Source organism: Suillus paluster (genome assembly GCF_016628075.1).
Source record: "Suillus paluster strain FC165 chromosome Unknown EDB91scaffold_8, whole genome shotgun sequence".
Lineage (NCBI taxonomy): Eukaryota > Fungi > Basidiomycota > Agaricomycetes > Boletales > Suillaceae > Suillus > Suillus paluster.
The window spans coordinates 450,991-467,845 of NW_024537568.1; the positions used below are offsets into that span (position 1 = coordinate 450,991).

Consider the following 16,855-nt stretch of genomic DNA (forward strand, 5'->3'; position numbering starts at 1 on the left):
GTACCTCTACGGTTCCAAATTCGGACAAGTCGCACTTAAAAAATGTTTACTAGAAGTAGCTCATTTGCTTGTTCCAGCTTGCCCCCGTGCAGAACAGATATCCCCTGCCGTCCTAAACCAGCCGACCTTCACTCTTTTTGCAACCGAACCACCACCAGCCCATCTGCTGGCCTACGCTCTTTATCCCCTACGCTCGTTTCGTTTCGTCTTGTATCATGCTTCACGCTACGTCTCTCGCAGTTGCCCTTGTCGCGTTTGCCTTGCCTCTTGTTTATGCCGCAACTGCTGATCAATGGCGAGGTCGTTCAATTTATCAGTGTGTATACCTGTCTCTCCAAATGTCTGATTAATTAATTCTCGTAGAGTCATCATCGACAGATATGCTTTACCTGAAGGAGCAGATCCTAATCAATGCGCCCCAGAAGACCGTACGTGGTGCGGTGGGACCTGGAATTCGTAAGTAGCACGAGTTCTCATTTCTGCTCCATTCCTGACCTCCCCCAGTCTTCGCCAGAATTTAGACTACATCCAGAACGCAGGTTTCACTGCAGGTACGTACAACTTCATTCATAATGATCAACACGTGTGACTTGATTTTAGTCTGGATTAGCCCTGTTTCCCAAAACTATGAGGGTCCGCCAACGCCATATGGAGACCCCTACCACGGATATTGGATTGCAGATGCTACTAAACTCAACTCTCATTTTGGCACCTCTGACGATCTGAAGGCTCTTTCCGATGAACTGCATCGTCGTGGAATGTAAGTACATTGTCAGACCAGTGTTCAACATGCTGAATGTTTCCAGGTACTTGATGGTTGATGTTGTTGTCAACGATGTCATGGCCACGTCAACAAAACCCGATTTGTCCACGTACATGTTCAAAGACGAGGTACATTTATTTTCTGAATTTGACAAACATTAAATTGATGAGTCGTCCGCCTGCAGTCGCAATATCATCCATACTGTGTCATAGATTGGAACAACGCCACCAGCGAGGAGCAATGTTGGTTAGGTGACACCGTCGTTCCTCTTCCTGATATCAACACAGAAGACCAAACCGTTGTTTCCGCTTTTGGTGACTGGATTCAGTCCTTGGTTCAGGAATACAACATTGATGGACTCCGAATTGATGGTGAGTGGGTTATACAGTCTTATTATCACAATATAATGAAGGCTTTGCCAGCTGCGAAGTAAGACAGCCCTCGATCCTCCTACTCACGCTAACTGGGGCGTAGACACGTTAACATTGACTTCTGGCCCGTGTTCTGCGACAAAGCCGGCGTATTTTGCATAGGAGAAGTCTTCGGCTCAGATGTCGAGTATGGTTTCAGCAGTCTATCCTGCTCTATTTAACACAGGTTTGTATTGCAGCGGCGCATCTCTCTTCCAGGGACCCAATTCCCTCGACTCGATTCTGAACTACCCCATGTACGCCGCGCTTGTTAACGCATTCACCATTCCTGGGCCCCAGAATACGAGTGCCGTTTCAGATATGATCGCGCAGGAGGCAGCAAAGTTCAAGGTATGTGGACTATTTTGTATCCCACACCTGTCCATGGATGTAATAACCCGAGGGTGTCAGGACCCCACACTTCTCGGAAACTTCATTGAAAATCAGGATAACCCTCGCTGGGCGAATATCTCCGTTGATCCACAAACTTTATAGTAAGTTATTTTCCGTATTAAATACCGCATACCCTGACCCGAAACAGCAACACCATGGTATTCAACTTTATGACTGATGGGTAAGATGCATCACGGCTTTCAATGATAAATGGCTGACATTTCACAAGGATACCCATTGTGTATTATGGCCAAGAGCAGGGCTTTAGCGGAAATGCTGATCCTGTAAGAAGCCCTTGCTGATTTATCATCAGATGCCCCTTAACACCGCTGCAGTATAATCGCGAACCAATGTGGCCTTCGAAATATGCCAACACTACAACATACCAACTCATGTCCACATTGAATCAGGTATGTCACAGTGTGAATTCGACGGCCTCATGTTGAACCCCACGCCTCACAGTTCCGAAATTTCTTGGTTAACAACACGCAGTGGGCAACCACGCTGACTCAGGTGCTCACGACATCACCATACGGCATCGCAACTTTGAAGGGGGATGTTGTTTCCATCATGACTAATATTGGATCCCCCGTAAGTCCATGGCGAACATTCATCCGAATCTTCGATCTTTTCTGATCTCGCATACTTCATAGCCTCAAAATGTCACCATTCCTGTGTATACCCCATACCATGCCAGCACGGCACTCACCGAGTCAGCTGCTTCTCAACTCCGCTTCGACATCAGAACTCACGTTCTGTTACAGCATACTGACCTGTCAACAGTGGCCAGTGGGTAGCAACGGCACCATTGACGCGCAGTATAGTTTAGGAGGCGTGCCTATTGTCCTCTACCCGACTGATCTCTTGCAGAATTCTGGTTTGTGCGGGAACTCGGGCCCCTTGACAGGTTCGACCAAGTACGCATCGTGGGCGCTGCCCGTTCATCGTCCTTTTGTATCTCTTTATGTTTTGTTGTCTTCTTTGTTGGGCTTTCTGGCTTGTTTTCTGTAATGTTTGGGTATACTAATGGACAAATTATCATGTTGACTGAAGGTACAACATTCTCACATGGTCGACTCCTACTGGGAGAGGGATGTCCCGGGCCTGACCTCAGGTCCTGCGGCCCCTATGGGTCAGGCCTAAAGTCAGGCCCGTGGCCCGTGGGCCTGCTAAGGGCCTCAAGGGGCCTGTCCTGGGTGGTTTGTAGGCCCTGGCTGGGCTTTCAAAGTTTTTGCCAGGCCCGGGAAATTACTAACTAGGAGCTTGATCTCCTGACCTATCATCTTAGTTGTTTTCAGCGACGAGCTGCTTCGTCTGGACCAATGATATGCGACAGGGAACGGGGCGTGGTTGTAAGTAGGTCAGACTGCCGCACGCGCATGACCGTTACACCAAAAGGTAGAATATTGAAAGCTTAGCTTTCAGTATCAGCGACAGTATATATACTGAGTATGGGAACTCAGGTAAGCCAGCGTGCTTAGTACAGTGGTACGGTACCGCCTGAGCGCCCTAATTCATGGTAGTCTATTGTAGGCGTAATTACCTCGGTCACTAACGCACCCACTTAACGGATGCCAACTGAGGGGGCATGCACGATAGCTTGACAATTAGGTGAGTTGAGGTCGGCCACAATCATATCATTGAGAAAATCGAAATGCGCAGGTATCCTGGAGTGAGTGTTGGCGACCTATGATAGATTCAGAAACTTACTAGGTATCAAAACCGCAAGTACTGGCGTATATCTACCTGGCCAAGTTGTGTACGGTCCACCACGTAACCTGCACATTTCGCTGATCTGCATGATACCCCCAGGAACTGGTGAGATCGAGATTCCACGAACCGCAATGCAGTCTTGCAGAACACGGCCTGATTCAATTAAGGCCTCGCGTGAGGTTGGTCGGTTTTGCACTACTTCTACCTTATGAGCAGACTGGCCAGGTGGAACTCTAGATCAGAATCCCGTTTCACCTAGGACATGCGTGACCAGCTCCAAGCAGTCAGCTTTGTCGCAGCGCCTTCTGTTCCAAGCAACTGCAAATATTATTGCATATGTACTGGCACCTTTCTCAATGTCCCACGAAGAGAACTGAGCGGGTTTTCGAGCGATCGGAGCCTGTCAGTGAAGCTTGCATTGAGTTTGCGTATGCATATGGCCGCTACGAAGGATAACACCTCATACGAAACTTAGAATATTTCAAGCCCCTCAAGTCCTGGGCTGGTTGACTACAGGTTTTTGGTGGTCACCACTCCAAGACAATAACGAATAACAATGGCTCTTGCCATTAATAAATAAGTAAGACCTCTGTTGTGTTGCTGGAAGAAGGCCGTTGCTTTGACGAAATGCAACAGTTGTTTGAGACGGAAGCTATTGCCAAATAAACACTAAACCGTTTTCGGCAATCGAAGTTGAACCTCATCCAAACTTCACCAAGTACTAGGAGTTGACTAGGAGTCCACGAAGTTCAAGTTGTCATTGCCTCGACTGTTCTCATCAAGCTAGTTAGGCCCGGTCTAAGCGCAGTCTGCGCCTATCTGTACACATATTTCCCTTACTCCTGAGGAGTATGCTGTTGTCTGTGAGTGTTAATTACATTTCGGCATCGGTGGGCAATCAAAAGGATGAGATATACGACGCTCTTTCATGCTGCAAGAGAGTCACTAGATATCTCCGAGTCTCCTTTGTATCCTGAGCATGAGGGTCACGAAACTGATGGTCAAAATTGAAATTTCAGGTTCACATAAATTGTTTGTTTTGCACATCACTACTCCTTGGACCTCTCTCTAGCATCAGCATCAAGCCCGTCAGCTTACTTCATCCAACCTCAACAAGATGTTCATCAACGACACGCTCAAGACCAAGTTCATTTTCCGGCGCAAGAGTGGGGCGTCCGCTTCCATTAGGTCACCTACGGATATTAACCCTGTGATCGAGTCCAATTCGCTGATCGTCGACGATACAACATCCCCTCCTTCACCTTCTAAGGCCCGCAAGCTTCGCATCTTATCGAATCTATCACTTTTCAAGAAGACGTCTCTGTCCAAGGTCTTCAAGAAGGTCCCCGTCAGTTGTCTCCCAATTTCGTGTGATACAATCGGCTCACTTATTCTCAGGCGATTCAAACACTTCCCATCGTGTTACATCGTACCACGACTGCCGCTCTAGACCCACTCAGACATATCCCGGCTGTTTCTGAAGATGGTTTCCTTCATTTTGCTACGCCATCGCCAACTGAACATCAAGAGTGCGGTACAGACTTTGGGCTTATATCTTCCACCGTGGATGAATCTTCAAATCAGGAGGACATAAACCCTGATCCTCCCGGCAGTCGCATAGCAGATCGCGTTACCAGTCTGCGAATGAGAACTGCCGCAGTTTGGGCCAGCATTCCAGCCACCATGGAAGGACTACCAGCTTCATGCGTATCTAGCGAAGCTTCTACTCCAGTCAAATCCCAGATAAATTTCCTGGAGCAGGATGAGACTACAAGCGTTGAAACTGCAACAGTGGACAGTCCATTGTTTTCGTCACCTGCTACTTCTGCCACGGCGGTTTCAGATTGGGGCCCGCGAGACTCTTTGGTAAATCCTCAGTATGATAGGTCACAAACAGGAGCGAATACGCATAATGCCAAAGGTTGGTCACACTTTTCACGTTCTCGGTTACATCGAGGCTCATGCGATTGTGTAGGTTTCACCTGCGTTAGATATTATCTCCCTCGCACAGCCGCCAGAGTTCTTGGGTTTGACGCGTGTTAAACATCCGTCTGAATGTCAGAACAATAAGGAGAAATTCAACTATACCCCCAATTCTCCTGCGTCTGGATCCGAATCATCCCCTGAGATTCCAAGCAGCTCACCCGAAGAGCGTGCCAATCTGCGAGCAGCTCGGCTCCTGGACTCACCTTCTCCGAGTCCTCGAACAGTTCATATTGCATCGAGCACTGCGGTCTGTCCCATCGTTGCTGAACGATCATTTCCCTGGTTACCGGTCGTGCAACTTTTCACAAATTTGGAAGAAGATCCCACGACTTCCAGCATCCGAGGCTCTCTTACTGTGTTCCAGAAACCGCTCGCAACAGAGATGCCTCTTCGCCCATGGTCATGCGCCAAGATCGCGCGTGCCGAAACTAAGCAAGCATCTCGTAAGGAACAGTTGAACAAGGAGGGTCTCTTTACTCGCATTTCTCGCTTCTTGGAGGCTGGTCCTCAAGATCATCTCCCTGTATCTTCCAAGAGGTGCGCCTATGCAGGGTAGTCTTTCGCTCCGGAAACCATACTGACGATTCCTATAGGTAGAAACACTTACTCCGGACCACATAAGAATTTCCTTCCATCACCGTTACGTGCGCTTTCCATTCTCATCAACATTCTATCAAATCATCATTGATGTGCTCTGGAGCACGTCATCGCATTAGCTCACGATACATAGCATACATATCCATTTCCATTCATTGCATCCATCGTCACTCTCGAGTCGCTCGCTTCTTCGTTACTTGACCATGTAGTCCCCATCCTCACATGTGACAATAGCAAGTGATATGCCCACTTCCGGCTGTGTGGTATGATGGACCAACGTACCTCCGCTCTGCAATTGTCGACTTAAAATACTGTAATCGAGCAGTGCTGCGGAGTTTGTAGATTTCCTACTTGGCCTCGAATCCGCCTCGGCGAGAATATCTGGCAAATCAGGCAGCATCAGGCCCACAAGAAGTCGCAATGGCTGTACCTACCTGGATCATGACATCGTCTGAGATCTCGGCTAGACTAGAGTTTTGATACCCTCACGTGAGTTGTATTCTGTTGTATTCTAGCTTTGCTTGTAACCATGCGATGCGATCGATGTACGCAGTAGCAGATCTTATCGATTACCAATTATCAGTGACGTGTAGCGCGGAACTCTGGGCCGTTGAGGTGAGGAAATCTCATGCATATGTTGCCGCTTGCAGTTGTGTTGCGGGTTCGAGCCTGTTCGAACTACCACGTTCCTCGTTCACCCTGCAATCGCCCCGCAATCACCCCGTATGCCAAATTCATGACTTTGATTCATCTGATCTATCACGCGCATGGTCTACCCTGACCGTTATGGATGTGTGACGTTGACTAAAGAGCGCAAGGGTCCGGCCTTCCATACTTCCTTTGGTGAAGGTTATAAATTTGGACACACTGAGTGGCTTCCTGAAAACAAGTACCCCCAATGTCTAGTCCACCCTCTTCAGAATTCGATATCGTTTTTGCCGGAGGTGAGCAAATAACATCTTCTAGTGGTTTACAGTCTTCACATAACTGTGTACAGGCGGTTCTACAGCTTGCGTTGTCGCAGGTCGCTTAGCTACATGCGATCCCTCGCTCAGGATCTTGATTCTGGAAGCGGGTGAACACACTCTCAATAAAGCTTCTCATGTCCAACCCTACCAATTTCCAAACCAACAGGCGCCGACAAGTACTACGGTTACATTCAATATCGGAAACCCAAGTCCTTATCTCAACGGGCGTGCACCAGTCGTTCCCTGTGGCCGTTGCATTGGTGGGGGTTCAAGTGTGAATTGTGCGTAGCATTCTTGCAGCCACGAACAGGACTCTGATAAATAAATCACAGTCATGGCATACACTCGTGCGCCTGCCTCAGATTACGATGATTGGGGAGTCGATGGTTGGGAATCTGAGAATTTGATTCCCCTCATGAAGAAGGTCCTCGAATACGTCGTCCTTCTTTTATCAAGCTTACAGTGCTCTTGTATAGCTAGAGACATACGATGCGCAACCCGATCGTCCAACTCACGGATACGATGGACCTATCAAGGTGTCCTCTGGTGGGTTCAAAGTGGGTGTCTGCGATGAGTTCATCCACATTGGCACGACCTATCACAAGAGGCCGTGTTCCGACGACTGCGATGATTTAGAAACATGCAACACATACAGTGTGCGTTACTAATGTTTTTTCCCTGTCTGTCGTTACTAACGAGATCCGTCTCAGCCGTGGCAGAAGTAAGTCTATACTCGTGATATATTTCAAATTAGTTCATGCATGAAAAGGTACATTGACGCAACAACCGGAAGGCGTTCGGACGCAGCCCATTGCTATGTCTACAACAAAGCTCACAACAAGAATTTACAACTCTGGGTTGGCAAGCGAGTGAAACGTGTCATCTTCGAGTGAGTGGTCTATCTGGGTTCGCGACCATTAACAAATTGTTGATAAATGAAAGGAACAAGCGTGCTGTAGGTGTTGAGTTCATCAGCGACCCAGTGTCTTGTCCAGACGCGGATCAGTCGTCAAGTACTGTGAGAGCATCGAAGCTTGTTGTTGTCTCTGGTGGAACGTTCGGTTCCCCGGGCATTCTCGAGAGGTCTGGGATCGGTGCCGAGGCGGTCCTCAAGCAGTGCGGTATCGAGCAGCTAGTGAATTTACCTGGTGTTGGAGAAAATTTCCAAGGTGTGTTTTCATTCATTCATTTCATGAGCTTGGCTTAGAATGATCAGATCACAATGGCGTCTTTGTTCCATACATGGTTGCTGACGAGGTTGTTACCATGGACCCTCTCTGGCGTGGGGAGGAGGGTTTTGTACAGGGTAAGCATGTCCTCGCCATGTTTCCAGCACATTTCAATTATCCAAATATAGAAAGCCTTGTGCAATGGAATTACAATGGCAAGTCACTGATTGCACAAAAGTTGGTACAGGTTATTGCTGTTGGTAACATGCTGATCGATATTTCAGTGGCCTCGATGCAAAAATCAAGTGGCGTCCCGATGACGAGGAGCTGAAAACCATGGGTTCGGCTTTTCAACCACGATGGAAGGAGTTTTTCCGAGACCGCCCAGATAAGGCTGTTGCAATATTCGCTGCCATTGCGGGGTGTGTGCATATTACTTTGTTCTGATAACGTGCGAATGCTCATGATAGGTAGATACGCAGCACCACTCTCGGGGTCACTCTCGAGTATCCTTCCTCCTCGCAAATATATGACCGCCTGTTATTATACAGTACTGCTCCCATTCTACCCCGTGCTTTTTATTCTGAATTCATTCAATAGCTTTACCCCGTGTCCATTGGAAGTGTTCATATCAAAGTGAGCGAAAACGGCAAGGAAGGAACGGACTTTACTGCAGGCTACCTAGATGAGTGAGTCGGCGTATTTTATTTCAGAACACTTGTGCGACTACATAACCCGCACAGCCCATCTGATATTGTACCTCTTGACTTTGGGTACAAAAAGCTGCGGGAAATTTGTCGACGCATGCCTTCCTACCGAGGTGAAGTCACCGCTGGTCATCCTCGTTTCCCAGAGGGAAGCGCCGCAGCCTGCAGCGAAGCGTCCGGGCCCGTGGACTTGAATGCACCTGACATCATCTACACTGCCGAAGATGACGAGGCGATTAATAAATACCACCGTGACCACAGTAAGTCCTGACTCACCATCCCCACTGTCACGGTGAAGTACTAAATTGAATCTCAGCACAAACAACGTGGCACTCGGTGTGTGGAGCTGAACCTTTATACTTTTACATGAGGTGCCTGACCTTCGTATGTACAGCTCGGGACTTGCGCCATGAAACCGGAGGCAGATCAAGGAGTCGTCGACGCTCGGCTAAATGTGTACGGCGTGTCGAACCTCAAGGTTGCAGATATGTCTATCTCGCCGTTGAATGTTGGCACGGTGGGTACTGGACAGGGACTGTTGACGTGCGGTCTAACCATCTCCACAGAACACGTATTCTACGGCGCTTCTCATTGGAGAGAAGGCCGCAATGATCATTGCTGAAGAATTGGGCATTGACTATATTTGATATGCATCTTCAGAGCAGTGAGTGTGAGTATGTACTAATAGTTGGCGTGTACTTGTGATGTAAAAATATATGATCGGCACTGGGCTCTGATGAGTAGAACTCAGAATTCGCGAGTAAATCCTCGGCATCAATAATAAGCATTGCTGCATCAACATGGGGTTTTCCAAGATTATGTTTCTTCAGCACCTCTTTGAGGTACTTCCTTTCAGGTCCGGCCCAATACAGGATCAGAGAGGAAGTACCTCAAACAGCGATAGAGTATAATATGAAAGTCACTGAAAGTTCGATGAACAAGTACAGCCCACTTGGAGCATCATTTGGTCATCGACGTCATCAAACAGAGTCTGAAACCCCACAAAGCTTGTTGGTTCGTTGAGCGCATGAGTCCAAGTGGTGCCTTTCAGCCTCTTCCGTCCTAAAAACAAATGGGTTAATATTTGCATCATACAGACAGTAAAACGCATGGCTTATTCAAAATACTGTCGGGGCCCCTCTCTCGCTCGCCCGGCCACACACTCCGCCCCCTAGCACCCTTCAGCATTCACCCTCGAATGGAGGGGGGAAGAGGAGGAGAGAGGAGGGAAATGACCAGAGGGAGGCGGAGGTTGGGTCTGGTTCCTAGAGAACCGGACCGAACCGGACTTTTCCATCACTAGTGTTGGCGACCTGGGAATAGGTTAGCATTTAACGAAGATGGTTAAAGGAATGTGGTACTTACTTCGGCGATGATCGTGTTTCGGACATTGATTTATGCGCCCCTTCAGGGCCCGCTAGCTGCTACCCCGAACTAGTACAGTGAGCAACAACATTGAAAGGGACGGGTATAACTCACCGCGCCCTTCACTACTACCACCTGTCTGCGGATTGCGCCATTGCTCTTCGCGTCAGAATGATATTTGTGTGTGACATTTCGATAGCGATATCATGCCCGAAGTTTGCAAGCTGAGCACAATGGTTGAGGAATGGTAGGGTAACAGCAAGCACATCTCTGACGGTAGCCAAGTTGCCATCGTCGATGTCAACTTCGGCCCTTCTAAAATGGCAACAGGGCTTGCCGGGTCTCCATCATTCAGGCGAAAATGGATGACTAAACGTGCCCTCGGGGAGCTTGGGTGCACCTCGGTGTTGGTGGGTGGACTGGGTTCGACGAGCGAATTGATAGCCAAGACCTTGGAAGCAACCATGCAAAAGTTGTCGGTCGATACAAGATTGATGAGAGGAAACACATGTTTGGCATGCCTTTTAAACGTGAAGAATTTCACGATGCTCGTGTTGCCATCTAGGATGGCTTTCGTTTGTTGCACAAGAAGGGAGCGAGTCGGTGTCGACATTGGACGAGCAAGCTTGAGAGGGGATCTAGCTTTCTTTCATCTTGCCATAGAAATATAGGTGTATGACACGTAGTAGAAACAGTGTGAAGGGCTGATAGTGTCTGAGTCACAGGAAGTCTCCCAGCTGGACCATGTCCAGGACGCATTGTTCCGTTGGTTTCCTTTTTCGTCACACGAGCCACCGAAATTTCATGAATCTCAATAGAATTGCACACGGCTGTAATTGTCTCCCCTAGCTGACAGACCATAGACTTGCCATAGACGAATGAAGATTTCTATACTGTCCTGTGTCAACGTTCAAACGTTCAGCGCCAGCACTTCCCAGTGTCTTGAAAGTTGAATTTGCAATTGCAAAAAGCAGGGTACGTAATTGCGCAGTGGCGCGGAGCTTGTCCGGATCCATGCCTCCAGGGTTATGAGATCATTGGATCCCATCTACTTACCAGAATATGCCATCCGGAACTACCGCACAAGCAAGTACTCCGTGAAGCAGCTGAACTGGACAATTGACATTCATGGGTATAGGACCCTACCTGGAGATCGAGGGAGCAAGGAGAAGAAGCGAAATACATTCGCGAGAAGGCGAGCCTTCCCAAGGGGCTATTTGCATTAGCCATGGCTTTACTTATCAGCCTTCTACAGGAGCAAGCCCAGCTCGCTGCTCTCCGCGAGGAGCAGAAAAACCGCTCCACAGCATCTAATGACAACACCACAAAGGATGCTGCATCAACCACCATGGGTCGTGACTTTGAAGGCGGCTTTGGAGGGCAAGAGGATTTAGAAGATCGGTACGCAACGACTAGCGGAGAGCACTAGTTTGGGGCTGGGCAAGGGTCTCGTATGCGTCGTGAAGTAGTATAAGTACGAGTTATATGAGATACGACGACAGATAAAAACGACAGCTAGCTTAAAGCTGGGTGGTTTTGAATATGGACGTCCAGGAGGCCCTAACTACCGATCAACTATGCCCGGAAAATAACAGTCCGTCGAGTGCCTAGGAGTTCGCGACAAAAATGTCAAGGGAAGGGAGGGTATGGTATAATTGAAGATCGGTTTGATATAACATAAGGAGGTAATTCAAGAAAGTCCAAAAAAAAAAAAAAAAAAACCCTGCGTCCTACATATTTAGCCCCAAAAGACCCAATGTCCACATCAAGCTGCGCTATTCCCAACATAATGAAAGGCGTTATGACTGACGAGGAGGTGATGGGGTAATCAGCGGCTCAGGAACTGCTCGTGCAGCGGCTCCACTGCAAAGGGGCGAAGGAGGCGAGGCGCTCCCGACCCATGGATTAAGGTAGCTGCATGTTGCAATGCCAACCATCGCACCTGCGGTGTCAGAAGGATTCTGCCAGCCATCGCCAGCATTGGCAGTGGCAGCAGAGGAACCAGTGACTGTGAATGTAGGAGGAGGAAGGGTGGCCACAGTTCCCGTGGGGGTGTAGGAAGGCAGCAAGGAGATAGCACCGCCATTGCTGATCTTAGCAGGCGGCCAAGCGTACGATGCAGTGACGGTCGCAGCAATCTGCCCTGCACCCGAACCGCCTGTTTGCCATGGTTGAAGAGGAGGACTCCATATGCCTTGATTTGCGCAGGTTCCAGATGCCGTGCGAGGATCTGTGGGCATCCACCCGTTCTGAAGACCGAGTTGGTACGACCATTGGGGTGATTCGACGACACCCGTAACAGAGGAGTTTCCGATTTTCCATGTCCAGAAGAACCAGTTCTACATAAATTGATTCATATGAAGTCATCCAATTGTCAAAGATGATCGTTTACCTGCAACGCGTCCATACTGGCCAAGGCAAATTGCTGGATACCCGTTTTCATGGTCGAGTCCCAGTTCTGCCAGTCTGTCCATGACGAGCAATTGCCAACGACGGGCCAGGTTCCTGGAGTGTATGTACCCTCGTAACGTGTTCCAAGTCCCACACCGTTAACCCACAGACCGCAGTCCGTGACAGCATTGCTGAATTCTCCGGCGACTGTCAACCCGAACGCGCCCATGGATGTGTTCACTCCAGCAGACCAGTCACTACAAGGAGTCTGAGCGTACGAGGACATAGGGGCGTCAGACTGGCCGTTGAAGCAAATGTAGGGGTGCTGATCAAGAGAGGTGCGGTCAGCGTTCGGAAGCCAACCAGCCCATTGAGGAAGACCGAAGAATCCGTCGTGATAAGAAATGAAGGGACCATTGCCTTCACCAGTGCCTGAAGCCGCGCGGACGTAATCGTATGCCTGCATATAGCTGCAGTGCGAATTATGTTACCGCGCACGGGTCCACAAAGATACACTTACTACCGAGAGAGAGCATCCTGGCCCATCACACTCCCCTGAGGCTCATTTGTAATGCCGAACATGACAACAACATCCCTGTACTCAGGCTGAGAGATGAACTCGGCGATGATGCGAATATAGTCTAATGACCGCTGAGCATTTGCAAGGCCCATCGGGCCATAAAGAACGTTGATTGTGCCGAGCTTGCCGGAGTGATTCCACCCATTTTGACTTCCAGGAAGAGCATGGAAGTCAAGGTTAATGCGAAGACCATACTTACGGGCCCACTGGATGGCCTTCAGGAAATATCTAAGATGTGCTTCCGTGAGGAATAGAAGATTAAAGGATGGCATGGACATACTTCCAGGAGGTCTTTGCGAGGAACGGTTCACCCACGCGGGTTTCAATCGCCCAGTACGGAAGGGGAATGCGAACAAAGTTCAGTCCTGCTCCAGCAATTTCGGCAAAATCTTGCTCCGTCTGGCAGTCATTTTAAGGTTTAGCACCACCAACCTGTGCAACGTGAAAAACTTACAATGAATGTTTGGTAATGCGTTTCCAGCTGCTGCAAGCCGCCACCTGAGGACGTGTCAGCGGCCATGGCTTCGCTCAGTGTCCACTCATCGACTGGTTCAGGGCTGGCACTGAGATACTTTTCGTAAAGAGCGGGCGCGCTAAGATGAAGATAAGTACAGTACAGAATTTCCAGCATTAAGAATAAACTTGCATGAACTATAACGGAATGTCAGTACAATGTGTGAGCCAGACTGATACCAACTCACGGGTTCGGTAGTAAGCCAACCACCCAAATTGACACTGGAAAAAAATGAGTCATGAACGTAGAACAATCGAGAAACGTACCCAAAAATTTTCTCAGTACCAAACTTGAAGGTCTGGTTGAGGGGAGACGTCCATGTCTGAGCCTGAGCATTATTGTTGAATGGGTCTTGAGGATCCCAATACCAGGTGCCACCAAAAGGGTTCGAGTACGTGAAGGTAGTACCATCCTCTGTCGTGATCTTGCTACCATCGCCACCAGTGACGACAGCAGCAGAAGCAGGTTGGCCAGTTGAGGTCGAGGTCGAGGTGGGGTTGCTAGGATTGGCAGCGTTGTTCGACGATTTGGGCTTGACCACGGCGAAATATACGGGGACAATGATAGCAACCAGTACTATCACGGCTGCAAGAATTGAGCCAGCTATGATAAGTCCGCGCTTAGACTTTATGCGTGGAACCGTGTATGCTGACCGCTTTTCAGCAAGGTAACGAGGAGAGTCGGAAACCGCATCCTGGCCCGAGCCAGCGTTGTACTCAGTGTCATGGGGATCATCATGATATGCGCTATCATATTCTGCTCCAGCAGGAGTGGAAGTGTCAGGATTCAAGGCATAGACAGAGGAGTTGGCGGCAGAAGGTGCGGTTCTGTAAGTATTTTGCGACGCCATGGAATCACGGTATGAGTGAGATGGCTCATCAAACAAAGCTGGACCAAGGAAGCGTGGTTGAGCTGCGCCAGGGGGGATAGTATCTGAAAAATAAGTCATTTCGACGGGAGGGGTATCGAAATCCGAGGCATGGGGCGAGGGAGGATCGTGATAAATCGAGTCCCTCGGGGGATCTTGAGTCAAGGGCAAAGGATCATAAGGAATGTCCTGAGAACGTGCGCTATTACTGGGATACATGTCGGGAGGCGGGGTGACAATTATTTCTGGTTGCTCCTGGTTCTCCATGGGTCAGTAACAGTAGGAATGAAAGTGAGGGCAAACGTAAGGGTACTGCGCCAACAAGAAAATGAAATAGAAAGGTTTGTACGGCCTCATGGCGCCAATACGTATCCGATTGTCTAAATATGCAAACGAGACTCACTAGCTAGGATGGTAGCCCGCCGGTGACCCGAATGAAGGTCTGGTCAATGGCGTTTACCAGGTACACAGCTGACACGCGTGCAATAACAAACGAGAGGAGAAGAGGATTTGAAAAAAAAAATGAAGCAGGAGAGGTCTAGGAGGTGGGCGATGGTGGGGCTAGAAATTCAGAACATGCGGAATTTGGACGCGGAGGACGGTTACGAAAAGCCCCGTGACGCGTGACAACCTTCTGATACACGACCTAGTCCGAATTTTAATAAGCACTGCCTCCGAACTTGGACCTCTCTAGAGTCTCATGTCACCCGCATCCGTACAAATTGGCAACAGACGTGCGTCCGCGACATTGAACAGGCTATCTTTGTGCCCGTCGTGGGGTTCTGTTGACAGTGATGGACGCATGTACCCCGCGAACAGTTGAGTACGGCAGTAATGCCGCAAGTTGGTTCAAAAATATCATCGTGTGCTGGGATGATGTAAAGTTATTTTCTTCTCAAGGTGAGCCGGCCACAATTAGACGCGTTGTGACACATTGTCTGACACGGATTCGAGAACAGTAAAACCTTGGCAGCTGGACGAGGATATACCATTAGACCATGGACGAAAAGTGCAACCCGCCTATCTGTGACGACGACGAAGGAGATGTCAAAGTGCATGACCTTGCCTCAGCTGCGCCAACTCCTCTTATATTGCGATTCACCATAGTTATCTTTACACGTGAATTCGAAGCATTGTGTTGGTTCAGTGCCCGATAAAGACTATCTTCCTTCAATCATGGCATGCCAACTAGCTTTTTCTTCGGTTGATGAGCCTCAGGAGGTAGGCTACTTGAACACTCCTGCTTGCTGTAGCTTTCCAGTACCAATGATAGTCATGCAACACTGACGTTCGTTTGTCTAGTGCTTTGGACTAAATGATTCCCGCTGTAGAAAAGGCAGTTCGATGTAAGCCCGTTGGCTTACCTGAGTTCCCATAATCATGTCCGTGATAATGAAGCATGAGCGCTCAGCTTTCATTATCACTGCCTTTTGGCATAACGGTTATAAAAGGGACGATAGTCTTGACTACTTACTTACATCTGACAGGAAATCAAAGCCCCAGCATATCTTTATGTAATCTGTTATCAATAGGAGAGATTGCATCGCAGAAGACAGTTGGCGCATCCTCAACTTACCATGGCCATAACAAGCGTGATTTCCGGTCGCCGTTTTCCATCCGTTTCCCTCAGGGAGTTGCCACAGATCAGCCTCGCTAGGATGAACAAGTAGCGTGTCAAAGCCACCTGCCACATCAACATGCATTGCAACAGGCGGAATTGGGGAATCCGTGCGTATCTTCGTTGATCAAATGAACGCATGACAACCAATGACAGACGAATTCATCTTCGAACACTGCCTGTGGATTGTGAGATCCCATGACCTACCCTCCGCGTTGCGCTCAGGCAGCAAAAGGGTTCCGCCGTATGCACTCCGCCGCGGCAGCTACGCATTCGGAACGCCATCACCTACGTGAGAGTCATGACATTGATAGACTTTGTGACTTCCGGTACAAGTGATTGGGGGTTGCTGCAAACTGGGCTATTAATATTGCATCACTCTGTGGAACGCGTCGGACTGCAAGCGTCGATTTGTTTGTAGCGCACCTCAAAATCCTATCTGGTCCTCGTCGCACGCCTGTCATGTTCAACTTGGGTTCTCTTCGGCTGTTTCCTACATCTGAGAGACGGCCTAGTTTACGTTCACATTTGAAGCTTTCTTCAGCCATAAGCGTGCGCTCTCATTGGTGGAGAGGTACTTAGGCGACAGTGTCCCTGAACTATCCTAAAAGTATCACTATGAAGTGTCTCTCAAGATGAGTCCAAACATAGATGGGCCTATGCCAGTGTTCACAATATGAAAAGACCAACCGGTGAACCTTGTTCCCATCTAGTCTCCCGTAAACTTATTTGATGATGATTCCTTCTATATGCAAAGTTCTGATGCCCATCCACATTCCTGGTTAATACTTCTGTGCTCAAGGCGCAGTCCGC

The 16,855-nt window shown here is 48.8% G+C and overlaps 5 protein-coding genes across 5 annotated transcripts; 4 read left to right on the plus strand and 1 right to left on the minus strand.

Annotated features, from left to right (window-relative positions):
* Positions 1 to 215: 215 nt before the first annotated feature.
* On the plus strand, positions 216 to 2,577 carry EDB91DRAFT_1244768 (glycoside hydrolase family 13 protein; the record flags this gene model as incomplete). Its single annotated transcript, XM_041322455.1, has 16 exons — positions 216 to 316; positions 364 to 456; positions 505 to 551; positions 601 to 760; positions 807 to 891; positions 948 to 1,134; positions 1,186 to 1,192; positions 1,238 to 1,321; positions 1,374 to 1,524; positions 1,585 to 1,667; positions 1,715 to 1,747; positions 1,796 to 1,850; positions 1,902 to 1,976; positions 2,029 to 2,157; positions 2,220 to 2,278; positions 2,331 to 2,577. The coding sequence occupies 16 exons, from the start codon at positions 216 to 218 to the stop codon at positions 2,575 to 2,577; spliced, it is 1,596 nt and encodes a 531-aa protein (XP_041180984.1).
* Positions 2,578 to 4,010: 1,433 nt separating this feature from the next.
* EDB91DRAFT_825965 (uncharacterized protein) lies at positions 4,011 to 5,406 on the plus strand. Its single transcript, XM_041328528.1, has 5 exons — positions 4,011 to 4,142; positions 4,299 to 4,445; positions 4,499 to 4,627; positions 4,678 to 5,200; positions 5,255 to 5,406. The coding sequence occupies exons 1-5, from the start codon at positions 4,131 to 4,133 to the stop codon at positions 5,320 to 5,322; spliced, it is 879 nt and encodes a 292-aa protein (XP_041180985.1). The 5' UTR covers positions 4,011 to 4,130; the 3' UTR covers positions 5,323 to 5,406.
* Positions 5,407 to 6,760: 1,354 nt separating this feature from the next.
* Positions 6,761 to 9,483, plus strand: EDB91DRAFT_1312100 (GMC oxidoreductase-domain-containing protein; the record flags this gene model as incomplete). Its single annotated transcript, XM_041325118.1, has 16 exons — positions 6,761 to 6,806; positions 6,860 to 7,111; positions 7,163 to 7,254; positions 7,307 to 7,486; positions 7,541 to 7,551; positions 7,600 to 7,719; positions 7,773 to 7,999; positions 8,047 to 8,136; positions 8,188 to 8,236; positions 8,284 to 8,423; positions 8,470 to 8,549; positions 8,600 to 8,688; positions 8,743 to 8,966; positions 9,023 to 9,042; positions 9,101 to 9,223; positions 9,273 to 9,483. The coding sequence occupies 16 exons, from the start codon at positions 6,761 to 6,763 to the stop codon at positions 9,351 to 9,353; spliced, it is 1,824 nt and encodes a 607-aa protein (XP_041180986.1). The 3' UTR covers positions 9,354 to 9,483.
* A 908-nt stretch (positions 9,484 to 10,391) lies between these two features.
* Positions 10,392 to 11,500, plus strand: EDB91DRAFT_1244771 (uncharacterized protein; the record flags this gene model as incomplete). The annotated part of the gene is made up of 2 exons (XM_041322456.1): positions 10,392 to 10,481; positions 11,210 to 11,500. The coding sequence occupies 2 exons, from the start codon at positions 10,392 to 10,394 to the stop codon at positions 11,498 to 11,500; spliced, it is 381 nt and encodes a 126-aa protein (XP_041180987.1).
* A 445-nt stretch (positions 11,501 to 11,945) lies between these two features.
* On the minus strand, positions 11,946 to 14,418 carry EDB91DRAFT_1312108 (glycoside hydrolase family 5 protein; the record flags this gene model as incomplete). Its single annotated transcript, XM_041325119.1, has 7 exons — positions 11,946 to 12,410; positions 12,464 to 12,932; positions 12,983 to 13,270; positions 13,323 to 13,441; positions 13,497 to 13,635; positions 13,736 to 13,777; positions 13,823 to 14,418. Coding segments are annotated over 7 exons (2,118 nt in total), but the record flags the coding sequence as incomplete, so codon positions are not given.
* Between the last annotated feature and the right edge of the window lie 2,437 nt (positions 14,419 to 16,855).